The sequence below is a fragment of the Pezoporus occidentalis genome, unplaced genomic scaffold (assembly GCF_034315485.1).
Source record: "Pezoporus occidentalis ecotype Australia unplaced genomic scaffold, CSIRO_AGI_Poc_V1 ctg826, whole genome shotgun sequence".
In the NCBI taxonomy this organism is placed as follows: domain Eukaryota; kingdom Metazoa; phylum Chordata; class Aves; order Psittaciformes; family Psittacidae; genus Pezoporus; species Pezoporus occidentalis.
In genome coordinates this window covers 31,922-56,899 of record NW_026916188.1, presented here as the reverse complement: position 1 = coordinate 56,899, position 24,978 = coordinate 31,922, and the positions used below count along the sequence as shown (strand labels likewise).

General features: G+C 56.4%; 1 protein-coding gene and 2 long non-coding RNA genes across 3 annotated transcripts; 2 read left to right on the top strand and 1 right to left on the bottom strand.

The window, feature by feature from the left end:
• Positions 1 to 1,399: 1,399 nt before the first annotated feature.
• LOC134156168 (uncharacterized) lies at positions 1,400 to 1,997 on the bottom strand. Its single transcript, XR_009961844.1, has 4 exons — positions 1,879 to 1,997; positions 1,779 to 1,817; positions 1,579 to 1,657; positions 1,400 to 1,457 (listed from the first exon to the last, which is right to left on the bottom strand). It is a non-coding gene; the product is annotated as an uncharacterized LOC134156168 (long non-coding RNA).
• Positions 1,998 to 2,660: 663 nt separating this feature from the next.
• Positions 2,661 to 23,741, top strand: LOC134156167 (eukaryotic translation initiation factor 3 subunit C-like). The gene is made up of 9 exons (XM_062604002.1): positions 2,661 to 2,997; positions 4,358 to 4,561; positions 7,516 to 7,721; positions 8,549 to 8,912; positions 13,304 to 13,463; positions 15,344 to 15,409; positions 17,983 to 18,070; positions 21,035 to 21,197; positions 23,573 to 23,741. The coding sequence occupies exons 1-9, from the start codon at positions 2,661 to 2,663 to the stop codon at positions 23,656 to 23,658; spliced, it is 1,674 nt and encodes a 557-aa protein (XP_062459986.1). The 3' UTR covers positions 23,659 to 23,741.
• Positions 10,169 to 12,000, top strand: LOC134156166 (uncharacterized). Its single transcript, XR_009961843.1, has 3 exons — positions 10,169 to 10,199; positions 11,853 to 11,872; positions 11,956 to 12,000. It is a non-coding gene; the product is annotated as an uncharacterized LOC134156166 (long non-coding RNA).
• Positions 23,742 to 24,978: the final 1,237 nt, after the last annotated feature.

The window sequence follows — 24,978 nt, the reverse complement described above, 5'->3', positions numbered from 1 at the left end:
GGACGGCTATGCGACGTCTATGGGGCGGCTATGGGGCAGCTATGGGGCGGCTGTGGGGCAGCTATGGGGATCCTATGGGGTGGGTATGGGGTGGTTATGGGGGGGTATGGGGTGGTTATGGGGGGGTTATGGGGGGGTTGTGGGGTGGATATGGGGCGGTTATGGGGGGGTATGGGGTGGATATGGGGCAGTTATGGGACAGCTATGGGGGGGTATGGGGCAGCTATGGGGTGGTTATGGGGGGGTATGGGGTGGTTATGGGGTGGGTGTGGGGCGGGTGTGGGGCAGCTATGGGGCACTATAGGACAGGTGTGGGGCAGCTATGGGGCGCTATGGGGCGGGTGTGGGGTGGCTATGGGGCAGCTATGGGGTGTATATGGGGCGGCTATGGGGTGGTTATGGGGCGGCTATGGGGCGCTATGGGGAAGCTGTGGAGTGGTTATGGGGCAGCTATGGGCCAGGTGTGCGGCAGCTATGGGGCGCTACAGGGTGTATATGGGGCAGCTATGGGGTGTATATGGGGCGGGTGTGGGGCGGGTGTGGGGCGCTATAGGGCGGGTATGGGGGGGGTATGGGGTGGGTATGGGGCAGCTATGGGGCGCTATGGGGCAGGTGTGGGGCAGTATGGGGAGTATATGGGGCAGCTATGGGGTGGTTATGGGGGGGTATGGGATGGCTATGGGGTGGTTATGGGGGAGGATATGGGGTGGCTATGGGGCAGCTATGGGGCGGCTATGGGGTGCTGTGGGTCTATGGGGGGGCTGTGGGGTGGCTATGGGGCGGCTGTGGGGTGCATGGGTTTCTGTGGGGTGTCTATGAGGGGCTATGGGGTCTCTATGGGGTTCTGTGGGGGGGCTCTGGAGTGTCTGTGGGGGGCTATGGGGTGGCTATGGGGCGCTGTGGGTCTCTGTGGGGTGTATATGAGGGCCTATGGGGCGCTGTGGGTCTCTGTGGGGTGGCTATGGGGCAGCTATGGGGTCTCTATGGGGGGTCTATGGGGGTCTATAGAGTGTATATGGGTCTCTATGAGGGTCTATGGGGCGGCTATGGGGGGCTATAGGGTGTATATGGGGGTCTATAGGGCGTATATAGGTCTCTATGGGGGTCTATGGGGCAGCTATGGGGGGCTATAGGGTGGCTATGGGGGGTCTATAGGGGGCTATGGGGGGGTCTGTGGGGTGTCTATGGGGTGTCTATGGGGCACTATAGGGTGTCTACGGCGTTTCCGTGGCAGGTCTGTTGGAGTCTGTGGGGCTCTATGGGGCTGGAGGGTGCAGTGATGGGTTTGGGGTCCATATCTATGGGTCTGGGACCACATCTATGGGTCCAGCCCCACACTTATTGGTCCAGCCCCTCACTTATGGTTCCAGCCCATCACTTATGGGTGCTGCCCCACACTTATGGGTCCTGCCCCACACTTGTGGGTCCTGCCCCACACTTATGGGTCCTGCCCCACACTTGTGGGTCCAGACCCTCACTTATGGGTGTTGCCCCACACTTACGGCTCCTGCCCCACACTTGTGGTTCCTGCACCTCACTTGTGGGTCCTGCCCCATACTTGTGGGTCCTGCCCCACACTTATGGGTCCTGCCCCACACTTGTGGGTCCAGACCCTCACTTATGGGTCCTGCCCCACACTTATGGGTCCTGCCCCACACTTATGGCTCCTGCCCCACACTTGTGGGTCCAGACCCTCACTTACGGGTGCTGCCCCATACTTGTGGCTCCTGCACTTCACTTGTGGGTCCTGCCCCACACTTATGGGTCCTGCACCTCACTTGTGGGTCCAGCCCCACACTTATGGGTCCTGCCCCACACTTATGGCTCCTGCCCCATACTTGTGGCTCCTGCACCTCACTTGTGGGTCCTGCCCCACACTTATGGGTGCTGCCCCACACTTATGGGTCCAGACCCACACTTATGGGTCCTGCCCCACACTTGTGGGTCCTGCCCCACACTTGTGGGTCCTGCCCCTCACTTATGGGTCCTGCCCCACACTTATGCTTCCTGCCCCACACTTGTGGGTCCTGCCCCACACTTGTGGGTGCTGCCCCATACTTGTGGGTCCTGCCCCACACTTGTGGGTCCTGCCCCACACTTATGGGTCCTGCACCTCACTTGTGGGTCCTGCCCCACACTTGTGGCTCCTGCACCTCACTTGTGGGTCCTGCCCCACACTTGTGGGTACTGCCCCACACTTATGGCTCCTGCCCCACACTTGTGGGTCCAGACCCTCACTTATGGGTGCTGCCCCACACTTGTGGCTCCTGCCCCACACTTGTGGGTCCTGCACCTCACTTGTGGTTCCTGCACCTCACTTGTGGGTCCTGCACCTCACTTGTGGATCCTGCCCCACACTTATGGGTCCTGCCCCACACTTATGGGTCCTGCACCTCACTTGTGGGTCCAGCCCCTCACTTATGGGCGCTGCCCCGCACTTATGGCTCCTGCCCCACACTTGTGGCTCCTGCCCCACACTTGTGGGTCCTGTCCCACACTTGTGGCTCCTGCCCCATACTTGTGGGTCCTGCCCCACGCTTATGGGTCCTGCACCTCACTTGTGGGTCCTGCCCCACACTTGTGGCTCCTGCACCTCACTTGTGGGTCCTGCCCCACACTTGTGGGTACTGCCCCACACTTGTGGGTCCAGACCCTCACTTATGGGTGCTGCCCCACACTTACGGCTCCTGCCCCACACTTGTGGTTCCTGCACTTCACTTGTGGGTCCTGCCCCACACTTATGGGTCCTGCGCCACACTTGTGGCTCCTGCCCCACACTTGTGGGTCCTGCCCCACACTTATGGGTCCTGCCCCACACTTGTGGCTCCTGCCCCACACTTGTGGCTCCTGCCCCACACTTATGGGTCTTGCCCCACACTTATGGGTCCTGCCCCCCTTTCCAGCCCTACCGCGTCCGCGGCTGCATCCTGACCCTGGTGGAGCGAATGGACGAGGAGTTCACCAAGATCATGCAGAACACGGACCCACACTCGCAAGGTAACCCCATAGCGACCCATAGAAACCCATAGAGACCCATAGCGACCCATAGAGACCCATAGCGACCCATAGGGAACCATAGAGAGCCATAGAGACCCCATAGAGACCCACAGGGAACACATAGGGACCCATGGAGACACATAGGACCCATGTAGGGACCCATAGGGACCCCATAGTGACCCATAGCGACCCATAGAGACCCCATAGTGACCCATAGACACCCTATAGGGACCCATTGTGACCCATAGGGACCCCATAGCGACCCATAGAGACCCCATAGAGTCCCATAGCGACCCATAGTGACCCATAGAGACCCATTACCCCCATAGCATCCCCATAGGACCCCCTTAGGACCCCATTCTCCCCCATAGAGACCCCATAGAGACCCATAGAGACCCCATAGAGACCCATAGAGACCCCATAGAGACCCATAGAGACCCATAGGGACCCCATAGGGACCCATAGGGACCCACATAGGGACCCATAGGGACCACATAGAGACCCATAGGGACCCCATAGGACCCACGTAGGGACCCATAGGGACCCATAGTGACCCATAGCGACCCATAGAGACCCCATAGTGACCCATAGCGACGCATAGAGACCCATTTCTCCCCATAGCATCCCCATAGGACCCCCTTAGGACCCCATTCTCCCCCATAGAGACCCCATAGAGACCCATAGAGACCCATAGAGACCCATAGGGACCCATAGAGACCCATAGAGACCCATAGAGACCCATAGAGACCCATAGGGACCCATAGAGACCCATAGAGACCCATAGAGACCCCATAGAGACCCATAGAGACCCCATAGCGACCCATAGAGACCCCATAGCACCCCATAGAGACCCATAGTGACCCATAGACACCCCATAGCGACCCATAGAGACCCATAGAGACCCATAGACACCCCATAGCGACCCATAGACACCCCATAGTGACCCATAGCGACCCATAGAGACCCATTACTCCCCATAGCATCCCCATAGGACCCCCTTAGGACCCCATTACCCCCCATAGAGACCCCATAGAGACCCATAGAGACCCATAGAGACCCATAGAGACCCCATAGGGACCCATAGAGACCCCTATGTATCTCTGCCCCCCAGAGTACGTGGAGCAGCTGAAGGACGAGGCGCGGGTGTGCGGGATCATCGCCCGCCTGCAGCGGTACCTGCAGGAGAAGGGGTCCCATAGAGACCCATAGGGACCCATAGAGACCCATAGGGACCCACATAGGGACCCATAGTGACCCATAGGGACCCCATAGAGACCCATAGCGCCCCATAGAGACCCATAGCGACCCCATAGCGCCCCATAGCGCCCCATAGAGACCCCTATGTATCTCTGCCCCCCAGAGTACGTGGAGCAGCTGAAGGACGAGGCGCGGGTGTGCGGGATCATCGCCCGCCTGCAGCGGTACCTGCAGGAGAAGGGGTCCCCCGAGGAGCTGTGCCGGGTGTTCCTGCGCCGCATCCTCCACACCTATTACAAGTTCGACTACGGGGAGGGGCAGATGGGGGGTGAGTGTGGGGGGGATGGGGGGTGGCTATGGGGTGGGTGTGGGGTGTGGGGGGGATGGGGATAATGGGGGTTATGGGGGATGTGGGGGGGATGGGGTATGGGGGTTATGGTTTATTGGGGGTATGGGGGAGATGGGGGGTATAGGGGGTGTGGGGGAGTATGGGGGGTGTGGGGGGGATGGGGATATGGGGGGATGGGGGATGTGGGGGGTATAGGGGGTGTGGGGGGTGTGGGGTGTGGGGGGGATGGGGATATGGGGGGTATAGGGGGTGTGGGGGGGATGGGGGGTGTGGGGGGGATGGGGGGTGTGGGGGGGGTGGGGGGTATAGGGGGTGTGGGGGGGATGGGGTATGGGGGGTGTGGGGGGGATGGGGGTGTGGGAGGTATGGGGTGGATAGGGGGTATGGGGGGATATGGGGGGGGATGGATTATTGGGGGGGTGGGGGGGGTGGGGATAATGGGGGGTGTAGGGGGTGTGGGGGGGATGGGGGATATGGGGGGCATGGGAGTGTAGGGGTATGGGGGGTGGGGGGGGGATGGGGGTGTGGGAGGTATGGGGTCGATAGGGGGTATGGGGGGTGTGGGGGGGATGGGGATATGGGGGGTATAGGGGGTATGGGGGGTGTGGGGGGGGATGGGGATAATGGGGGTGTGGGGGGGATATGGGGGGTATGGATTATTGTGGGTATGGGGGGCATAGGGGGTGTGGGGGGGGTGGGGGGTATAGGGGGTGTTGGGGGGATGGGGATATGGGGGGTATAGGGGGTGTGGGGCGGATGGGGGATGTGGGGTGTATGGGGGGTGTGGGGGGGATGGGGGATATGGGGGGTATAGGGGGGGTGGGGGGTGTGGGGGTTATGGAGGGTATAAGGGCTATGGGGTGAGGTAGGATGGTGATGATGAGTGATGATGATGATGTCAATGATAATGATGTCGATGATGATATCGATGATGATGTCGATGATGTTGATGATATCAATGATGATGATGTCAATGATGATGTTGATGATGATGATGGATGATGTCAATGATGATGATGATGATGGACAATGATGGATGATGATGATGATGTCGATGATGATGATGTCAATGATGATATCGATGATGTCAATGATGTCGATGACGATGCTAATGGTGGATGATGATGTCGATGATGATATCAATGATGATGATGTTGATGATGTCAATGATGATGTCAATGATGATGATGATGTCAATGATGGATGAGGGTGTCGATGATGATATCGATGACGATGCTAATGATGGATGATGATGTCGATGATGATATCAATGATGATGATGATGTCAATGATGATGTCAATGATGATGATGTCAATGACAGATGAGGGTGTCGATGATGATATCGATGACGATGCTAATGATGGATGATGATGTTGATGATGATATCAGTGATGATGATGTCAATGATGATATCGATGATGTCAATGATGAATGAGGATGTCAATGATGGATGAGGGTGTCGATGATATCGATGACGATGCTAATGATGGATGATGATGTCGATGATGATATCGATGATGATGATGATGTCAATGATGATGTCAATGATGAATGAGGATGTCAATGATGGATGAGGGTGTCGATGATGATATCAATGACGATGCTAATGATGGATGATGTCGATGATGATATCAATGATGATGATGTCAATGATGATGATGTCAATGATGGATGAGGGTGTCGATGATGATATCGATGACGATGCTAATGATGGATGATGATGTCGATGATGATATCAATGATGATGATGTTGATGATGTCAATGATGATGTCAATGATGATGATGATGTCAATGATGGATGAGGGTGTCGATGATATCGATGACGATGCTAATGATGGATGATGATGATGATGATGATGATGATGATGATGTCAATGATGATGTCAATGATGATGATGATGTCAATGATGGATGAGGGTGTTGATGATGATATCGATGACGATGCTAATGATGGATGATGATGTCGATGATGATATCAATGATGATGATGATGATGATGTCAATGATGATGTCAATGATGATGATGTCAATGATAGATGAGGATGTCGATGATGATATCGATGATGATGCTAATGATGGATGATGATGTCGATGATGATATCAATGATGTTGATGATGATGTCAATGATGATGTCAATGATGATGATGATGTCAATGATGGATGAGGGTGTCAATGATGATATCGATGACGATGCTAATGATGGATGATGATGTCGATGATGATATCGATGATGATGTCAATGATGATGATGTCAATGATGGATGAGGGTGTCGATGATGATATCGATGACGATGCTAATGATGGATGATGATGTCGATGATGATATCAATGATGATGATGTCAATGATGATGATGTCAATGATGGATGAGGGTGTCGATGATGATATCGATGACGATGCTAATGATGGATGATGATGTCGATGATGATATCGATGATGATGTCAATGATGATATCGATGATGTCAATGATGAATGAGGATGTCAATGATGGATGAGGATGTTGATGATGATATCGATGACGATGCTAATGATGGATGATGATGTCGATGATGATATCAATGATGTTGATGATGATGTCGATGATGATGTCAATGATGATGATATCAATGATGATGATGTCAATGATGGATGAGGATGTCGATGATGATATCGATGACGATGGTAATGATGGATGATGATGTCGATGATGATATCGATGATGATGTCGATGATGATATCAATGATGTCAATGATGGATGAGGATGTCAATGATGGATGAGGGTGTCGATGATGATATCAATGACGATGCTAATGATGGATGATGATGTCGATGACGTCAATGATGATGATGTCAATGGTGGATGAGGGTGTCGATGATGATATCGATGACGATGCTAATGATGGATGATGATGTCAATGATGACGTCAATGATGATGATATCAATGCTGATGATGACATCACTGATGACATCATCACTGACGTCACACAGGCGCCGGCGGCGAGGACTCGGCGGCCCTCATGGAGCGCCTCTGCAAGTTCATCTACGCCAAGGACCGCACGGACCGCATCCGCACCTGCGCCATCCTCTGCCACATCTACCACCACGCGCTGCACAGCCGCTGGTACCCGGCCCGAGACCTCATGCTCATGTCCCACCTGCAGGACAACATCCAGCACGCCGACCCCCCCGTGCAGGTCTGACCCACACATTGACCCATGGACCCCATAACTTCATTCCCCATCATCCCCATTGACCCCCAAGTCCTTCACCCCCATCATCTCTATGAGGTTCCTCTTGAGTCCCACCACTCCCCGACCCCCAAGTCCTTCTCCCATTGACTTCCATTGACCCCCATTAAGTCCTGTGACCCCATAGACCCCATAACTTCATCTCCCATCATCCCCTTTGACCCCCAAGTCCTTCACCCCCAACGTCTCCATGAGGTTCCTCTTGTGTCCCACCACTCCCTGACCCCCAAGTCCTTCTCCCATTGACTTCCATTGACCCCCATTGAGTCCTGTGACCCCATAGACCCCATAACTTCATCTCCCATCATCCCCTTTGACCCCCAAGTCTTTCCCTACCACCATCTCCATGAGGTTCCTCTTGAGTCTCACCACTCCCAGACCCCCAAGCCCTTCTCCCATTGACTTCCATTGACCCCCATTGAGTCCTATGACCCCATAGACCCCATAACTTCATCTCTCATCATCCCCATTGACCCCCAAGTCCTTCACCCCCAACATCTCCATGAGGTTCCTCTTGAGTCCCACCACTCCCAGACCCCCAAGCCCTTCTCCCATTGACTTCCATTGACCCCCATTGAGTCCTGTGACCCCATAGACCCCATAACTTCATCTCTCATCATCCCCATTGACCCCCAAGTCTTTCCCTACCAACCTCTCCATGAGGTTCCTCTTGACTCCGACGCCCTTCTTTCCCCCTCAATCCTTCTCCCATTGACCCCAACGCCTTCCCTGCCCCATAACCAACCTCACCCCACATTTCCCCCCCCTTCCAGATCCTCTACAACCGCACCATGGTCCAGTTGGGCATCTGCGCCTTCCGCCAAGGCCTCATCAAGGACGCCCACAACGCCCTCTTGGACATCCAATCCTCCGGGCGCGCCAAGGAGCTTTTGGGTCAAGGCTTGCTCCTACGGAGCCTCCAGGAGCGCAACCCCGAGCAGGAGAAGGTGGAGAAGAGGCGCCAGGTGCCCTTCCACATGCACGTCAACCTGGAGCTCCTCGAATGCGTCTACCTGGTGGCCGCCATGCTCCTGGAGATCCCTTACATGGCGGCGCACGAGTTCGACGCCCGCCGCCGCATGATCAGCAAGCAGTTCCATCATCAGCTCCGCGTGGGAGAGAGGCAGCCCCTGCTCGGTGGGTGCATGGAGGAGGGCCCATCGATCACTATTGGGTGCCCATTGAGTCCGAATTGACCTCCGTTGAGTTCCCATTGATCCCCATTGAGTCCCCATTGAGTTCCCATTGAGTTCTCATTGATCCCCATTGAGCTCCCGTTGACCTCCATTGAGTTCCCATTGATCCCCATTGAGCTCCCGTTGACCTGCATTGAGTTCCCATTGATCCCCATTGAGTCCCCGTTGAACTCCATTGAGTCCCCATTGACCTCCGTTGAGTCCCCATTGAGTCCCCATTGAGTCCCCATTGAGTCCCCATTGAGTTCTCATTGATCCCCATTGAGCTCCCGTTGACCTCCATTGAGTTCCCATTGATCCCCATTGAGCTCCCGTTGACCTCCATTGAGTTCCCATTGATCCCCATTGAGTCCCCGTTGAACTCCATTGAGTCCGAATTGACCTCCGTTGAGTTCCCATTGATCCCCATTGAGTCCCCATTGATCCCCATTGAGTTCCCATTGATCCCCATTGAGTCCCCATTGATCCCCATTGAGTTCTCATTGATCCCCATTGAGCTCCCGTTGACCTCCATTGAGTTCCCATTGATCCCCATTGAGCTCCCGTTGACCTCCATTGAGTTCCCATTGATCCCCATTGAGTCCCCGTTGAACTCCATTGAGTCCCCATTGACCCCCGTTGAGTTCCCTTTGAGTCCCCATTGAGTCCACATTGATCCCCATTGAGTTCCCATTGACCTCCATTGAGTCCCCATTGAGTTCTCATTCACCTCCGTTGAGTCCCCATTGATCCGCATTGACTCCCCATTGAGCTCCCATTGAGTCCCCATTGATCCCCATTGAGTCCCCACTGATCCCCATTGATCCCCATTGAGCTCCCGTTGTCCTCATTGAGTCCCCATTGTGTTCTCATTGAGTTTCCATTGATCCCCATTGATCCCCATTGAGTCCCCATTGACCCCCATTGATCCCCATAGATCCCCATTGATCCCCATTGATCCCCATTGAGTCCCCATTGATCCCTATTGATCCCCATTGATCCCCATTGAGTCCCCATTGATCCCTATTGATCCCCATTGAGTCCCCATTGATTCCCATTGAGTCCCCATTGATCCCCATTGAGTCCCCATTGACCCCCATTGATTCCCATTGAGTCCCCATTGACCCTCATTGAGTCCCCATTGATCCCCATTGAGTCTCCATTGATCCCCATTGATCCCCATTGAGTCCCCATTGAGTCCCCATTGATCCCCATTGAGTCTCCATTGATCCCCATTGATCCCCATTGAGTCCCCATTGAGTCCCCATTGATCCCCATTGATCCCCATTGAGTCCCCATTGATCCCCATTGGGTCCCCATGATCAGCAAGCAGTTCCATCATCAGCTCCGCGTGGGAGAGAGGCAGACCCTGCTCGGTGGGTGCATGGTGGGGGGGCCAGTGAAGCCCCATTGAGGCCCCATTGATTCCCCATTGAGGCCCCATTGACCCCCATTGAGTCCCCATTGAGCTCCCGTTGACCTCCATTGAGTCCCCATTGAGTCCCCATTGACCTCCATTGATCCCCATTGAGTCCCCGTTGACCTCCATTGAGTCCCCATTGAGTCCCTGTTGGCCTCCATTGAGTCCCCATTGAGTCCCCATTGACCCCCATTGAGTCTCCATTGAGTCCTTATTGACTTCCATTGAGTGCCATTGAGTCCCTATTGATCTCCATTGAGTTCCTATTGAGTCCCCATTGATCCCCATTGAGTCCCCATTGACCCCCATTGTGTTCCCATTGACCTCCATTGAGTCCCCATTGAGTCCCTGTTGACCTCCATTGAGTCCCCATTGATCCCCATTGAGTCCCCATTGATCCCCATTGATTCCCTATTGAGTCCCCATTGATCCCCATTGAGTCCCCATTGGGTCCCTGTTGACCTCCATTGAGTCCCCATTGATCACCATTGATCCCCATTGAGTCCCCATTGGGTCCCTGTTGACCTCCATTGGGTCCCCATTGAGTCCCCATTGATCCCCATTGAGTCCCCATTGATCCCCATTGAGCTCCCATTGATCCCCATTGAGTCCCCATTGAGTCCCCATTGAGCTCCCGTTGACCTCCATTGAGTCCCCATTGATCCCCATTGAGTTCACATTGAGTCCCCATTGATCCCCATTGAGTCCCCATTGATCCCCATTGAGTCCCCATTGATCCCTATTGAGTTCACCTTGAGTCCCCATTGAGTCCCCATTGATCCCCATTGAGCTCCCGTTGATCCCCATTGAGTCCCCATTGATCCCCATTGAGCTCCCGTTGACCTGCATTGAGTCCCCATTGATTCCCCATTGATCCCCATTGAGTTCCCATTGATCCCCATTGAGTCCCCATTGATCCCCATTGAGTTCCCATTGATCCCCATTGACCCCCATTGAGTTCCCATTGATCCCTATTGAGTCCCCATTGATCCCCATTGAGTTCCCATTGATCCCCATTGAGTTCCCATTGATCCCCATTGAGTCCCCATTGATCCCCATTGAGTTCCCATTGATCCCCATTGATCCCCATTGATCTCCATTGAGCCCCATTGATCCCCATTGAGTCCCCATTGATCCCTATTGAGTTCCCATTGATCCCCATTGAGTCCCCATTGAGTCCCCATTGAGTTCCCATTGATCCCCATTGAGTCCCCATTGAGTCCCTGTTGACCTCCATTGAGTCCCCATTGATCCCCATTGAGTTCCCATTGATCCCCATTGATCCCCATTGAGTCCCCATTGATTCCCCATTGATCCCCATTGATCCCCATTGAGTCCCCATTGATCCCCATTGAGTTCCCATTGATCCCCATTGAGTCCCCATTGATCCCTATTGAGTTCCCATTGATCCCCATTGAGTTCCCATTGATCCCCATTGAGTTCCCATTGATCCCCATTGAGTCCCCATTGATCCCCATTGAGTCTCCATTGATCCCCATTGAGTTCCCATTGATCCCCATTGATCCCCATTGATCTCCATTGAGCCCCATTGATCCCCATTGAGTCCCCATTGATCCCTATTGAGTCCCCATTGATCCCCATTGATCCCCATTGATCCCCATTGAGCTCCCATTGAGTCCCCATTGATCCCCATTGAGCTCCCGTTGACCTCCATTGAGTCCCCATTGACCCCCATTGAGTCCCCATTGATCCGCATTGACTCCCCATTGAGCTCCCATTGACTCCCCATTGAGCTCCCATTGAGTCCCCATTGATCCCCATTGAGTCCCCATTGAGCCCCATTGATCCCCATTGAGTCCCCATTGATCCCCATTGAGTCAATCTGTGGGGCGCTCTTGGTCAGTCTATGGGGCACTCTCTGGGTTCATGTATGGGACTCTCTATGGGTCACATCTCTGGGTCGATCTATGGGGCTCTGGGTCAATCTATGGGGCACTCAATCTATGGGGCTCTCTCTGGCTCCCCACACCTCTGGGTCAATCTATGGGGCTCTGGATCAATCTATGGGGCTCTCTCTGGCTCCCCACACCTCTGGGTCAATCTATGGGTCACATCTCTGAGTCAATCTATGGGGCTCTGGATCAATCTATGGGTCTCTCTCTGGCTCCCCACACCTCTGGGTCAATCTATGGGGCTCTGGATCAATCTATGGGGCTCTCTCTGGCTCCCCACACCTCTGGGTCAATCTATGGGGCTCTCTATGGGGCTCTGGGTCAATCTATGGGGCTCCCTAAGGGGGTCACATCTCTGGGTCAATCTATGGGGCTCTCTCTGGGTCACATCTCTGGGTCAATCTATGGGGCTCTGGGTCCCCACATCTCTAGGTCAATCTATGGGGCTCTGGATCAATCTATGGGTCTCTCTCTGGCTCCCCACACCTCTGGGTCAATCTATGGGTCACATCTCTGAGTCAATCTATGGGTCACATCTCTGGGTCAATCTATGGGTCACATCTCTGGGTCAATCTATGGGGCTCTGGATCAATCTATGGGTCTCTGGGTCAATCTATGGGGCTCTGGATCGATCTATGGGTCTCTCTCTGGCTCCCCACACCTCTGCGTCAATCTATGGGTCACATCTCTAGGTCAATCTATGGGGCTCTGGATCAATCTATGGGTCTCTCTCTGGCTCCCCACACCTCTGGGTCAATCTATGGGGCTCTGGATCAATCTATGGGGCTCTCTCTGGCTCCCCAAACCTCTGGGTCAATCTATGGGGCTCTGGATCAATCTATGGGTCTCTCTCTGGCTCCCCACACCTCTGGGTCAATCTATGGGGCTCTGGATCAATCTATGGGGCTCTCTCTGGCTCCCCAAACCTCTGGGTCAATCTATGGGGCTCTGGATCAATCTATGGGTCTCTCTCTGGCTCCCCACGCCTCTGGGTCAACCTTCGCCTCTCCCGCCCCACAGGACCCCCGGAATCCATGCGCGAGCACGTGGTGGCCGCCTCCAAGGCCATGAAGATGGGGGATTGGCGGAGCTGCCATCGCTACGTGGTCAACGAGAAGATGAACGGCAAAGTGTGGGACCTCTTCCCCGAGGCCGACAAGGTCCGCGCCATGCTCGTGCGGTGAGTTGGGGGGCAATGGGGGGCAGTGGGGGTCAATGGGGGCAATGGGGGTCAATGGGAGTCAATGGGGGTCAATGGGGGTCAATGGGGGTCAATGGGAGTCAATGGGCGGCAATGGGAGGCAATGGGAGGCAATGGGGGTCAATGGGGGACAATGGGGGTCAATGGGAGTCAATGGGGCTCAATGGGAGTCAGTGGTCAATAGGGATCCAGTTGGGTCAATGGGGGACAATGGGAGTCAATGGAGGTCAATGGGAGTCAATGGGGGTCAATGGGAGTCAATGGGGGCCAATGGGAGTCAATGGGAGTCAATGGCAGCCAATGCGAGTCAATGGAGGCCAATGGGAGGCAATGGGGGTCAATGGGGGTCAATGGTCAATGGGGATCCAGTTGGGTCAATGGGAGTCAATGGGGGTCAATGGTACTCAATGGGGGTCAATGGGAGTCAATGGGGGGAGATGGGGGTCAATGGTCAATGGGAATCCATTTGGGTCAATGGAGGTCAATGGAGGTCAGTGGGAGTCAATGGGAGTCAATGGGTGTCAATGGGGGTCAATGGGAGGCAATGGGAGTCAATGGGGGTCAATGGGGGTCAATGGTCAATGGGAATCCAGTTGGGTCAATGGGGGTCGATAGAGGTCAATGGGAGTCAATGGGGGTCAATGGGAGTCAATGGGGGTCAGTGGGGGTCAATGGAGGTCAAATTTGAGTCAATGGGGTTCAGTGGGGGGCAATGAGAGTCAGTGGGGGTCAGTGGTCAATGGGGATCCAGTTGGGTCAATGGGGGACGATAGAGGTCAATGGGGGTCAATGGGAGTCAATGGGGGACAGTGGGGGTCAATGGGAGTCAATGGGGGTCAATGGGAGTCAATGGGTGTCAGTGAGGGTCAGTGGTCAATGGGGATCCAGTTGAGTCAATGGGGGTCGATAGAGGTCAATGGGGGTCAGTGGGGGTCAATGGGAGTCAATGGGGGGCAGTGGGGGTCAATGGGGGTCAATGGGGGTCAATGGGAGTCAATGGAGGTCAATGGGAGTCAATGGTCAATGGGGATCCAGTTGGGTCAATGGGGGGCAGTGGGGGGCAATGGGGGTCAATGGGAGTCAAGGGGGGGCAATGGGAGTCAATGGGGGGCAATGGGGGTCAATGGGAGCCAATGGGGGGCAATGGGGGTGAATGGGATTCAATGGGGGTCAATGGGAGTCAATGGGGGCAATGGGAGTCAATGGGGGGCAATGGGGGTCAATGGGAGTCAATGGGGGGCAGTGGGGGTCAATGGGAGTCAATGGGAGTCAATGGGCAATGGGGGTCAATGGGGGTCAATGGGAGTCAATGGGAGTCAATGGGCAATGGGGGTCAATGGGAGTCAATGGGAGTCAATGGGGGGCATTGGGAGTCAGTGGGGGTCAATGGGGGTCAATGGGAGTCAGTGGGGTGCGATGGGGGTCAATGGGAGTCAATGGGGGTCAATGGAGATCAATGGAGGTCTGGGAGTCAATGGGGGTCAATGGGAGTCAATGGGGGTCAATGGGGATCAATGGGAGTCAATGGGGTCAATGGGAGTCAATGGGGGTCAATGGTCAATGGGGATCCAGTTGGGTCAATGGAGGTCAATGGGAGTCAATGGGGGTCAATGGGAGTCAATGGGGGGCAGTGGGGGTCAATGGGGGTCAATGGGAGTCAATGGGGGTCAATGGGAGTCAACTGGGGTCAATGGGAGGCAATGGGGGGCAATGGGGGTCAATGGGAGTCAATGGGGGTCAATGGGGCTCAATGGGGTGGGGGGGGGGTCTCAATGGGGCTCAATGGGGTGGGGAGGGTCTCAATGGGTCTCAATGGGGCTCCCCATTGAGGTCCACTTGGGGGTCCCGTGACCCCATAGGAAGATCCAGGAGGAATCGCTCCGGACCTACTTGTTCACCTACAGCAGCGTCTATGACTCCATCAGGTGGGGCGCTATGGGGCAGCGGGGACATCTATGGGGCTGGCCGTGGGTATCTATGGGGCTGGCTGTGGGTATCTATGGGGCTGGCCATGGGTATCAATGGGGTTGGGGATGGGGATCAATGGGGTTGGGGATGGGGATCAATGGGGTTGGGTACGGTCATCAATGGGGTTGGGTATGGGTATCTATGGGGCTGGCCATGGGTATCTATGGGGTTGGGTACAGGTATCTATGGGGCTGGCCATGGGGATCTATGGGGTTGGGGATGGGTATCTATGGGGTTGGGTATGGGCATCTATGGGGTTGGGTATGGGTATCTATGGGGTTGGGTATAGATATCTATGGGGCTGGCCATGGGTATCAATGGGGCTGGGTATGGTCATCAATGGGGTTGGGTATGGGTATCTATGGGGTTGGCCATGGGTATCTATGGGGCTGGCCGTGGGTATCTATGGGGTTGGGTATGGGGATCAATGGGGTTGGGTATGGGTATCTATGGGGTTGGGTATGGGCATCTATGGGGCTGGCCATGGGTATCTATGGGGTTGGGGATGGGTATCTATGGGGTTGGGTATAGATATCTATGGGGCTGGCCATGGGTATCAATGGGGCTGGGTATGGTCATCAATGGGGTTGGGGATGGGTATCTATGGGGCTGGCCATGGGTATCTATGGGGCTGGCCGTGGGTATCTATGGGGTTGGGGATGGGGATCAATGGGGTTGGGTATGGTCATCAATGGGGTTGGGGATGGTTATCTATGGGGCTGGCCATGGGTATCTATGGGGTTGGGTATGGGTATCTATGGGGCTGACCATGACCATCAATGGGGCTGACCATGACCATCAATGGGGCTGACCATGACCATCTATGGGGCTGACCATGACCATCTATGGGGCTGACCATGACTATCAATGGGGCTGACCATGACCATCTATGGGGCTGACCATGACCATCTATGGGGCTGACCATGACTATCAATGGGGCTGACCATGACCATCTATGGGGCTGACCGTGACCATCTATGGGGCTGACCCTGGTGATCTATGGGGCTGACCATGACCATCAATGGGGCTCACCATGTCCATCTATGGGGCTGACCCTGCCCATCTATGGGGCTGACCCTGCCCATCTATGGGGCTGGCCATGCCCATCTATGGGGCTGACCTTGCCCATCTATGGGGCTGACCCTGCCCATCTATGGGGCTGACCATGACCCTCAATGGGGCTGACCCTGACCATCAATGGGGCTGACCATCAATGGGGCTGACCCTGGTGATCTATGGGGCTGACCTTGCCCATCTATGGGGCTGACCATGACCATCTATGGGGCTGACCCTGGTGATCTATGGGGCTGACCCTGCCCATCTATGGGGCTGACCCTGGTGATCTATGGGGCTGACCATGACCATCAATGGGGCTGACCCTGGCGATCTATGGGGCTGACCATGGCCATCAATGGGGCTGACCATGACCATCTATGGGGCTATTACCATCAATGGGGCTGACCATGACCATCAGTGGGGCTGACCATGACCATCAATGGGGCTGACCATGACCATCTATGGGGCTGTCTATTACCATCAATGGGGCTGACCATGACCCTCAATGGGTCTGACCATGCCCATCTATGGGGCTGACCATGACCATCAATGGGGCTGACCATGACCATCAATGGGGCTGACCATGACCATCTATGGGGCTGACCATGACCATCTATGGGGCTGACCATGCCCATCAATGGGGCTGACCATGGCCATCTATGGGGCTGACCATGGCCATCAATGGGGCTGACCCTGCCCATCTATGGGGCTGACCATGACCATCTATGGGGCTGACCATGACCATCTATGGGGCTGACCCTGGTGATCTATGGGGCTGACCCTGGTGATCTATGGGGCTGACCCTGGTGATCTATGGGGCTGACCATGACCATCAATGGGGCTGACCATGACCATCTATGGGGCTGACCATGACCATCTATGGGGCTGACCATGGCCATCAATGGGGCTGACCATGACCATCTATGGGGCTGTCTATTACCATCAATGGGGCTGACCATGGCCATCAATGGGGCTGACCCTGCCCATCAATGGGGCTGACCCTGCCCATCAATGGGTCTGACCATGACCCTCAATGGGTCTGACCCTGCCCATCTATGGGGCTGATCATGACCATCAATGGGGCTGACCCTGCCCATCTATGGGGCTGGCCATGGCCATCTATGGGGCTGACCATGACCATCAATGGGGCTGACCATCAATGGGGCTGACCCTGCCCATCTATGGGGCTGACCATGCCCATCTATGGGGCTGACCATGACCATCTATGGGGCTGACCATGGCCATCTATGGGGCTGACCATGACCATCTATGGGGCTGACCATGACCATCAATGGGACTGACCCTGCCCATCTATGGGGCTGACCCTGCCCATCTATGGGGCTGACCCTGGCGATCTATGGGGCTGACCATGACCATCAATGGGGCTGACCATGACCATCAATGGGGCTGACCCTGGTGATCTATGGGGCTGACCCTACCCATCTATGGGGCTGACCCTCTCCCTGCCCCATAGCATGGAGATCCTCTCGGCCATGTTTGAGCTGGACCTCCCCACGGTGCACAGCATCATCAGCAAGATGATCATCAACGAGGAGCTCATGGTGAGCCCCATAGGCCCCCTACTTATGGGGCAGGGGACCCATAGCGCGTCCCAAGGGGTCCCAATGGGGCATGGGGGGGGGGGGGTTTCAATGGGGCGGGAGGTGCTGTGGGTCTATGGGAGGGATGGGGAGATGGGGGGGGGGGGGTTAAGGGGAGCTATGGGGCAGCCCCATAGGTGTGGGGCTGGGTTGGGGATGTGGTCTATGGGGCAGCCCCATAGACGTAGGTGATGCGATGGGGCGTCTATGGGGCTGAAGGGGATGTGAGCTATGGGGCAGCCCCATAGACGTAGGTGATGCGATGGGGTGTCTATGGGGCTGAAGGGGGTGTGAGCTATGGGGCAGCCCCATAGACGTAGGTGATGTGATGGGGTGTCTATGGGGCTGAAGGGGGTGTGAGCTATGGGGCAGCCCCATAGACGTAGGTGATGCGATGGGGCGTCTATGGGGCTGAAGGGGGTGTGAGCTATGGGGCAGCCCCATAGACGTAGGTGATGCGATGGGGCGTCTATGGGGCTGAAGGGGGTGTGAGCTATGGGGCAGCCCCATGGATATGGGGCTGAGGAGGATGCGAGCTATGGGGCAGGAGAGTGGCGTTGTCTATGGGGCAGCCCCATGGATATGGGGCTGAAGGGGGTGTGAGCTATGGGGCGGGTGGGTGGCGGTGTCTATGGGGCAGCCCCACAGCAATGGGTCTGGGTGGGGATGTGGTCTATGAGGCAGCCCCATAGACGTAGGTGATGCGATGGGGTGTCTATGGGGCTGAAGGGGGTGTGAGCTATGGGGCAGCCCCATAGACGTAGGTGATGCGATGGGGTGTCTATGGGGCTGAAGGGGGTGTGAGCTATGGGGCAGCCCCATAGACGTAGGTGATGCGATGGGGTGTCTATGGGGCTGAAGGGGGTGTGAGCTATGGGGCAGCCCCATAGATGTAGGTGATGCGATGGGGCGTCTATGGGGCAGAAGGGGGTGTGAGCTATGGGGCAGCCCCATAGACGTAGGTGATGCGATGGGGCGTCTATGGGGCTGAAGGGGGTGTGAGCTATGGGGCAGCCCCATGGATATGGGGCTGAGGGGGATGTGAGCTATGGGGCAGGAGGGTGGCGTTGTCTATGGGGCAGCCCCATGGACATGGGGCTGAAGGGGGTGTGAGCTATGGGGCGGGTGGGTGGTGGTGTCTATGGGGCAGCCCTATAGAAAGGGGTCTGAAGATTGATGCTGTGGAGCTCTGGGGCAGCCCCACAGCAATGGGTCTGGGTGGGGATGTGATCTATGGGGCAGCCCCATAGCGCTGTGTCCATGTGGGATGTTTGCTATGGGTCTGGTGGGGCTGTGCTCTATGGGGCATCGCTATAGCAGTGATGCTGCAGGCCGATGCTCTTACCTATGGGGCAGCCCCATAGCACGGTATTGGGTGGGCTGTTACTTATGGGGCAGCCCCATAGCGGCGCCCTATGGCAGTGAGGATGCTCTGATGGACACCGCATCCCCATTGCATTGCATTGGATCCTTTCCCTATGACTTGTGGGGCTCGCTATGGGGCAGCCCCATAGCCCTTCATTGGAGCCCTTTCTTATGCCTCGGGGAGCTCGCTATGGGGCAGCCCCATAGCGTTACCCTATGCTTAGCTCACAGTGGTACCCTATGGCAGTGAGGATGCTGTGATTGACGCCGCATCCCCATAGCCTTCCATTGGATCCCTTCCCTATGACTTGTGGGGCTCGCTATGGGGCAGCCCCATAGCCCTTCATTGGAGCCCTTTCTTATGCCTCAGGGAGCTCGTTATGGGGCAGCCCCATAGCGTTACCCTTTGCTTAGCTCACAGTGGTACCCTATGGCACTGAGGATGCTCTGATGGACACCGCATCCCCATTGCATTGCATTGGGGCTCTTCCCTCTGACTTGTGGGGCTCGCTATGGGGCAGCCCCATAGCCCTTCATTGGAGCTCTTCCCTATGACTTGTGGGGCTCGCTATGGGGCAGCCCCATAGCGTTACCCTATGCTTAGCTCACAGTGGTACCCTATGGCAGTGAGGATGCTCTGATTGATGCCGCATCCCCATTGCATTGCATTGGGGCTCTTCCCTATGACTTGTGGGGCTCGCTATGGGGCAGCCCCATAGCGTTACATTGGACCCCTTCCCTATGACTTGTGGGGCTCGCTATGGGGCAGCCCCATAGCGTTACCCTATGCTTAGCTCACAGTGGTACCCTATGGCAGTGAGGATGCTGTGATTGACGCCGCATCCCCATAGCCTTCCATTGGATCCCTTCCCTATGACTTGTGGGGCTCGCTATGGGGCAGCCCCATAGCCCTTTATTGGAGCTCTTCCCTATGACTTGGGGAGCTAGCTATGGGGCAGCCCCATAGCGTTACCCTATGCTTAGCTCACAGTGGTACCCTATGGCAGTGAGGATGCTCTGATTGACGCCGCATCCCCATAGCCTTATATTGAGGCTCCTCCCTATGACTTGTGGGGCTCGCTATGGGGCAGCCCCATAGCCTTACATTGGAGCCCTTCCCTATGACTTTTGGGGCTCGCTATGGGGCAGCCCCATAGCCCTTCATTGGACCCCTTCCCTATGACTTGGGGGGCTCGCTATGGGGCAGCCCCATAGCGTTACCCTATGCTTAGCTCACAGTGGTACCCTATGGCAGTGAGGATGCTCTGATTGACGCCGCATCCCCATTGCATTGCATTGGATCCCTTCCCTACGACTTGTGGGGCTCGCTATGGGGCAGCCCCATAGCCTTACCTTGGACCCCTTCCCTATGACTTGTGGGGCTCGCTATGGGGCAGCCCCATAGCGTTACCCTATGCTTAGCTCACAGTGGTACCCTATGGCACTGAGGATGCTCTGATGGACACCGCATCCCCATTGCATTGCATTGGATCCTTTCCCTATGACTTGTGGGGCTCGCTATGGGGCTGCCCCCTAAGCGCCGCCCCTCCTGCCCCACAGGCGTCCCTGGACCAGCCCACGCAGACGGTGCAGATGCATCGCACGGAGCCCACCCCCCAACAGAACCTGGCCCTACAACTGGCCGAGAAATTGGGGACCCTCATGGAGAACAACGAGCGCGTCCTGGACCACAAACAGGGCTCCTATGGGGGGTACTTCCGAGGTGGGACCCACAGCGACCCCATAGGGACCCCATAGGGACACATAGAGACCCATAGAGACCCATAGAGACACATAGGGAACCCATAGTGACCCACAGAGACCCATAGAGACCCATATACACCCCATAGGGACACAGAGGGGTCCATAGAGACCCCATAGAGACCCATATACACCCCATAGCGACACACAGAGACCCCATAGGGACACATAGAGACCCATAGCGACCCATAGGGACCTATAGAGAGACCATAGAGACTCCATAGAGACCCCATAGGGACCCATAGCAACCCCATAGGGACCCCATAGGGAGCCATAGAGACCCATAGAGACCCCATAGAGACCCCATAGGGACCCATAGAGACCCCATGGAGAGCCATAGCAACTCATAGTGACCCATAGGGACCCATAGAGACCCCATAGAGACCCCATAGAGACCCCACAGAGCCTCATAGGGACCCATACAGACCAATAGGGACCCATAGCGACCCATAGAGAAACCATAGAGACCCCATAGAGACCCATAGGGACCCATAGAGACCCCATAGCAACCCATAGAGACCCATAGAGACCCCATAGCAACCCATAGAGACCCATACACCCATAGAGAATCCATAGGGACTCAGAGAGATCCATAGAGACCCCATAGAGACGCTATAGCGACCCATAGGGACCCATTGAAAGCCATAGAGACCCCATAGGGACCCATAAGTGCCCCATAACCTGCCCCATAGCGCCACCATCCACCCCCATTATCCCCCCCCTCCCCAACCCCATTTACCACCCCATAACATCATCCCCCATCACTGCCCACACCCCATAGATCCCACCCCATTGGTCCCGCCCCATAGATCCCTGCCCCATAGATCCTGACCCTTAGACCCCAACCCCATAGATCCCTGCCCCATAGATCCTGACCCATAGACCCCAGCCCCATAGTTCCTGACCCATAGATCCCTGCCCCATAGACCCCAGCCCCATAGATCCCTGCCCCGTAGATCCCACCCCATACATCCCTGCCCCATAGACGCCAGCCCCATAGATCCTGCCCCATAGATCCCTGCCCCATAGACCCCAGCCCCATTGATCCCTGCCCCATAGACCGCAGCCCCATAGATCCTGACCCTTAGACCCCAGCCCCATAGATCCCAACCCATAGATCCCATCCCATAGATCCCTGCCCCATAGATCCTGCCCCATAGATCCCACCCCATAGATCCCTGCCCCATAGACACCAGCCCCATAGATCCCACCCCATAGATCCCGCCCCATAGATCCCAACCCATAGATCCCACCCCATAGATCCCTGCCCCATAGACGCCAGCCCCATAGATCCCGCCCCATAGATCCTACCCATAGACCCCAGCCCCATAGACCCCACCCCATAGCTCCCGCCCCATAGACCCCAGCCCACAGATCCCTGCCCCATAGCTCCCACCCAATAGACCCCAGCCCCATAGCTCCTGCCCCATAGATCTCTGCCCCATAGATCCCACCTTATAGATCCCGCCCCATAGATCCCGCCCCATAGCTCCTGCCCCATAGATCTCTGCCCCATAAATCCCATCCTGTAGATCCCACCCCATAGATCCCGCCCCATAGATCCCACCCCATAGCTCCTGCCCCATAGATCCCTGCCCCATAGATCCCACCTTATAGATCCCGCCCCATAGCTCCTGCCCCATAGATCTCTGCCCCATAAATCCCACCCTGTAGATCCCGCCCCATAGCTCCTGCCCCATAGATCTCCGCCCCATAGATCCCATCCTGTAGATCCCGCCCCATAGATCCCACCCCATAGCTCCTGCCCCATAGATCTCTGCCCCATAAATCCCACCCTGTAGATCCTGCCCCATTGATCCCACCCCATAGCTCCTGCCCCATAGATCTCTGCCCCATAGATCCCTGCCCCATAGATCCCACCTTATAGATCCTGCCCCATAGATCCCACCCCATAGCTCCTGCCCCATAGATCTCTGCCCCATAAATCCCACCCCATAGCTCCTGCCCCATAGATCTCTGCCCCATAAATCCCACCCTGTAGATCCCGCCCCATAGATCCCGCCCCATAGATCCCTGCCCCATAGATCCCTGCCCCATAGATCCCACCTTATAGATCCCGCCCCATAGCTCCTGTCTCATAGCTCCTGCCCCATAGATCTCTGCCCCATATATCCCACCCTGTAGATCCCACCCCATAGATCCCACCCCATAGCTCCTGCCCCACATCTCACCCCCTTCTCTCGCCCCATAGATCCCACCCCATAGCTCCTGCCCCATAGATCTCTGCCCCATAGCTCCTGCCCCATAGATCCCTGCCCCATAGATCCCGCCCCATAGCTCCTGCCCCACATCTCACCCCTCTCTCTCGCCCCATAGACCAGAAGGACGGGTACCGCAAAGGGGATGGAGGATACCTGAGACGCGGCGGCTACCGGCAACAGGAACGAGGCTCCAACTACTGACCCATAGCGCCCCATAGCCTGCCCCATAGCGCCCTATAGCCTGCCCCATAGCCTGCCCCATAGCCTGCCCCATAGCGCCCCATATCACCCCATAGCGCCCCATAGCCTGCCCCATAGCCTGCCCCATAGCGCCCCATAGCCTGCCCCATAGCCTGCCCCATAGCGCCCCATAGCCTGCCCCATAGCCTGCCCCATAGCGCCCCATAGCCTGCCCCATAGCGCCCCATAGCGCCCCATAGCCTGCCCCATAGCGCCCCATATCACCCCATAGCGCCCCATAGCCTGCCCCATAGCGCCCCATAGCCTGCCCCATAGCTTACCCCATAGCGCTCCCCATAGCGCTCCCCATAGTGCCCCATAGCCACAACCTCTCTCCCCCCATAAGCCCCATTATGGGCAGCATTGGCCCATATGGGGTTGAGTGAATGGTGGTGGTGGACCCCTGCCCCATAGCGCACCCCATTGATTGCCCCATAGCGCTGAACCATAGAGAATAAAGCATCCCATGAGCTCGTTGTGATGTGTGTGGGGCTGAGTTAATGGGGGGTGATGGGGGGCGGGGGGGGTTGGAACCTGCCCCATAGCGCCCCGTTGTGTGCCCCATTGCGTGCCCCACAGCATGCCCCATAGCGTGTCCCATAGCCCTGCCCATAGCGCGCCCCATAGCGCGCCCCATAGAGCTGCCACATAGTGCGCCCCATAGTGTGCCCCATAGCGTGCCCCATAGCACGCCCCATAGCGTGCCTGATGGCGTGCCCCATAGAGCTGCCACATAGTGCGCCCCATAGCATGCCCCATAGCGTGCCCCATAGCACGCCCCATAGCGTGCCTGATGGCGTGCCCCATAGAGCTGCCACATAGTGCGCCCCATAGCGTGCCTCATGGAGTGCCCCATAGTGTGCCCCATAGCACACCCCATAGCGTGCCTGATGGCGTGCCCCATAGCACGCCCCATAGTGTGCCCCATAGCGTGCCCCATAGCGTGCCCCATAGCGTGCCCCATTGCGTGCCCCGTAGCGCACCCGACAGCGTGCCCCATAGCGTGCCCCATAGCACGCCCCATAGCGTGCCTCATGGAGTGCCCCATAGCGTGCCCCATAGCACGCCCCATAGCGTGCCTCATGGCGTGCCCCATAGCGTGCCCCATAGCACCCCCCATAGCGTGCCTCATGGCGTGCCCCATTGCGTGCCCCATAGCGTGCCCCATAGCGTGCCCCATCGCACGCCCCATAGCGTGCCTCATGGAATGCCCCATAGCACGCCCCATAGTGTGCCCCATAGCGTGCCTCATGGAGTGCCCCATAGCACGCCCCATAGCGT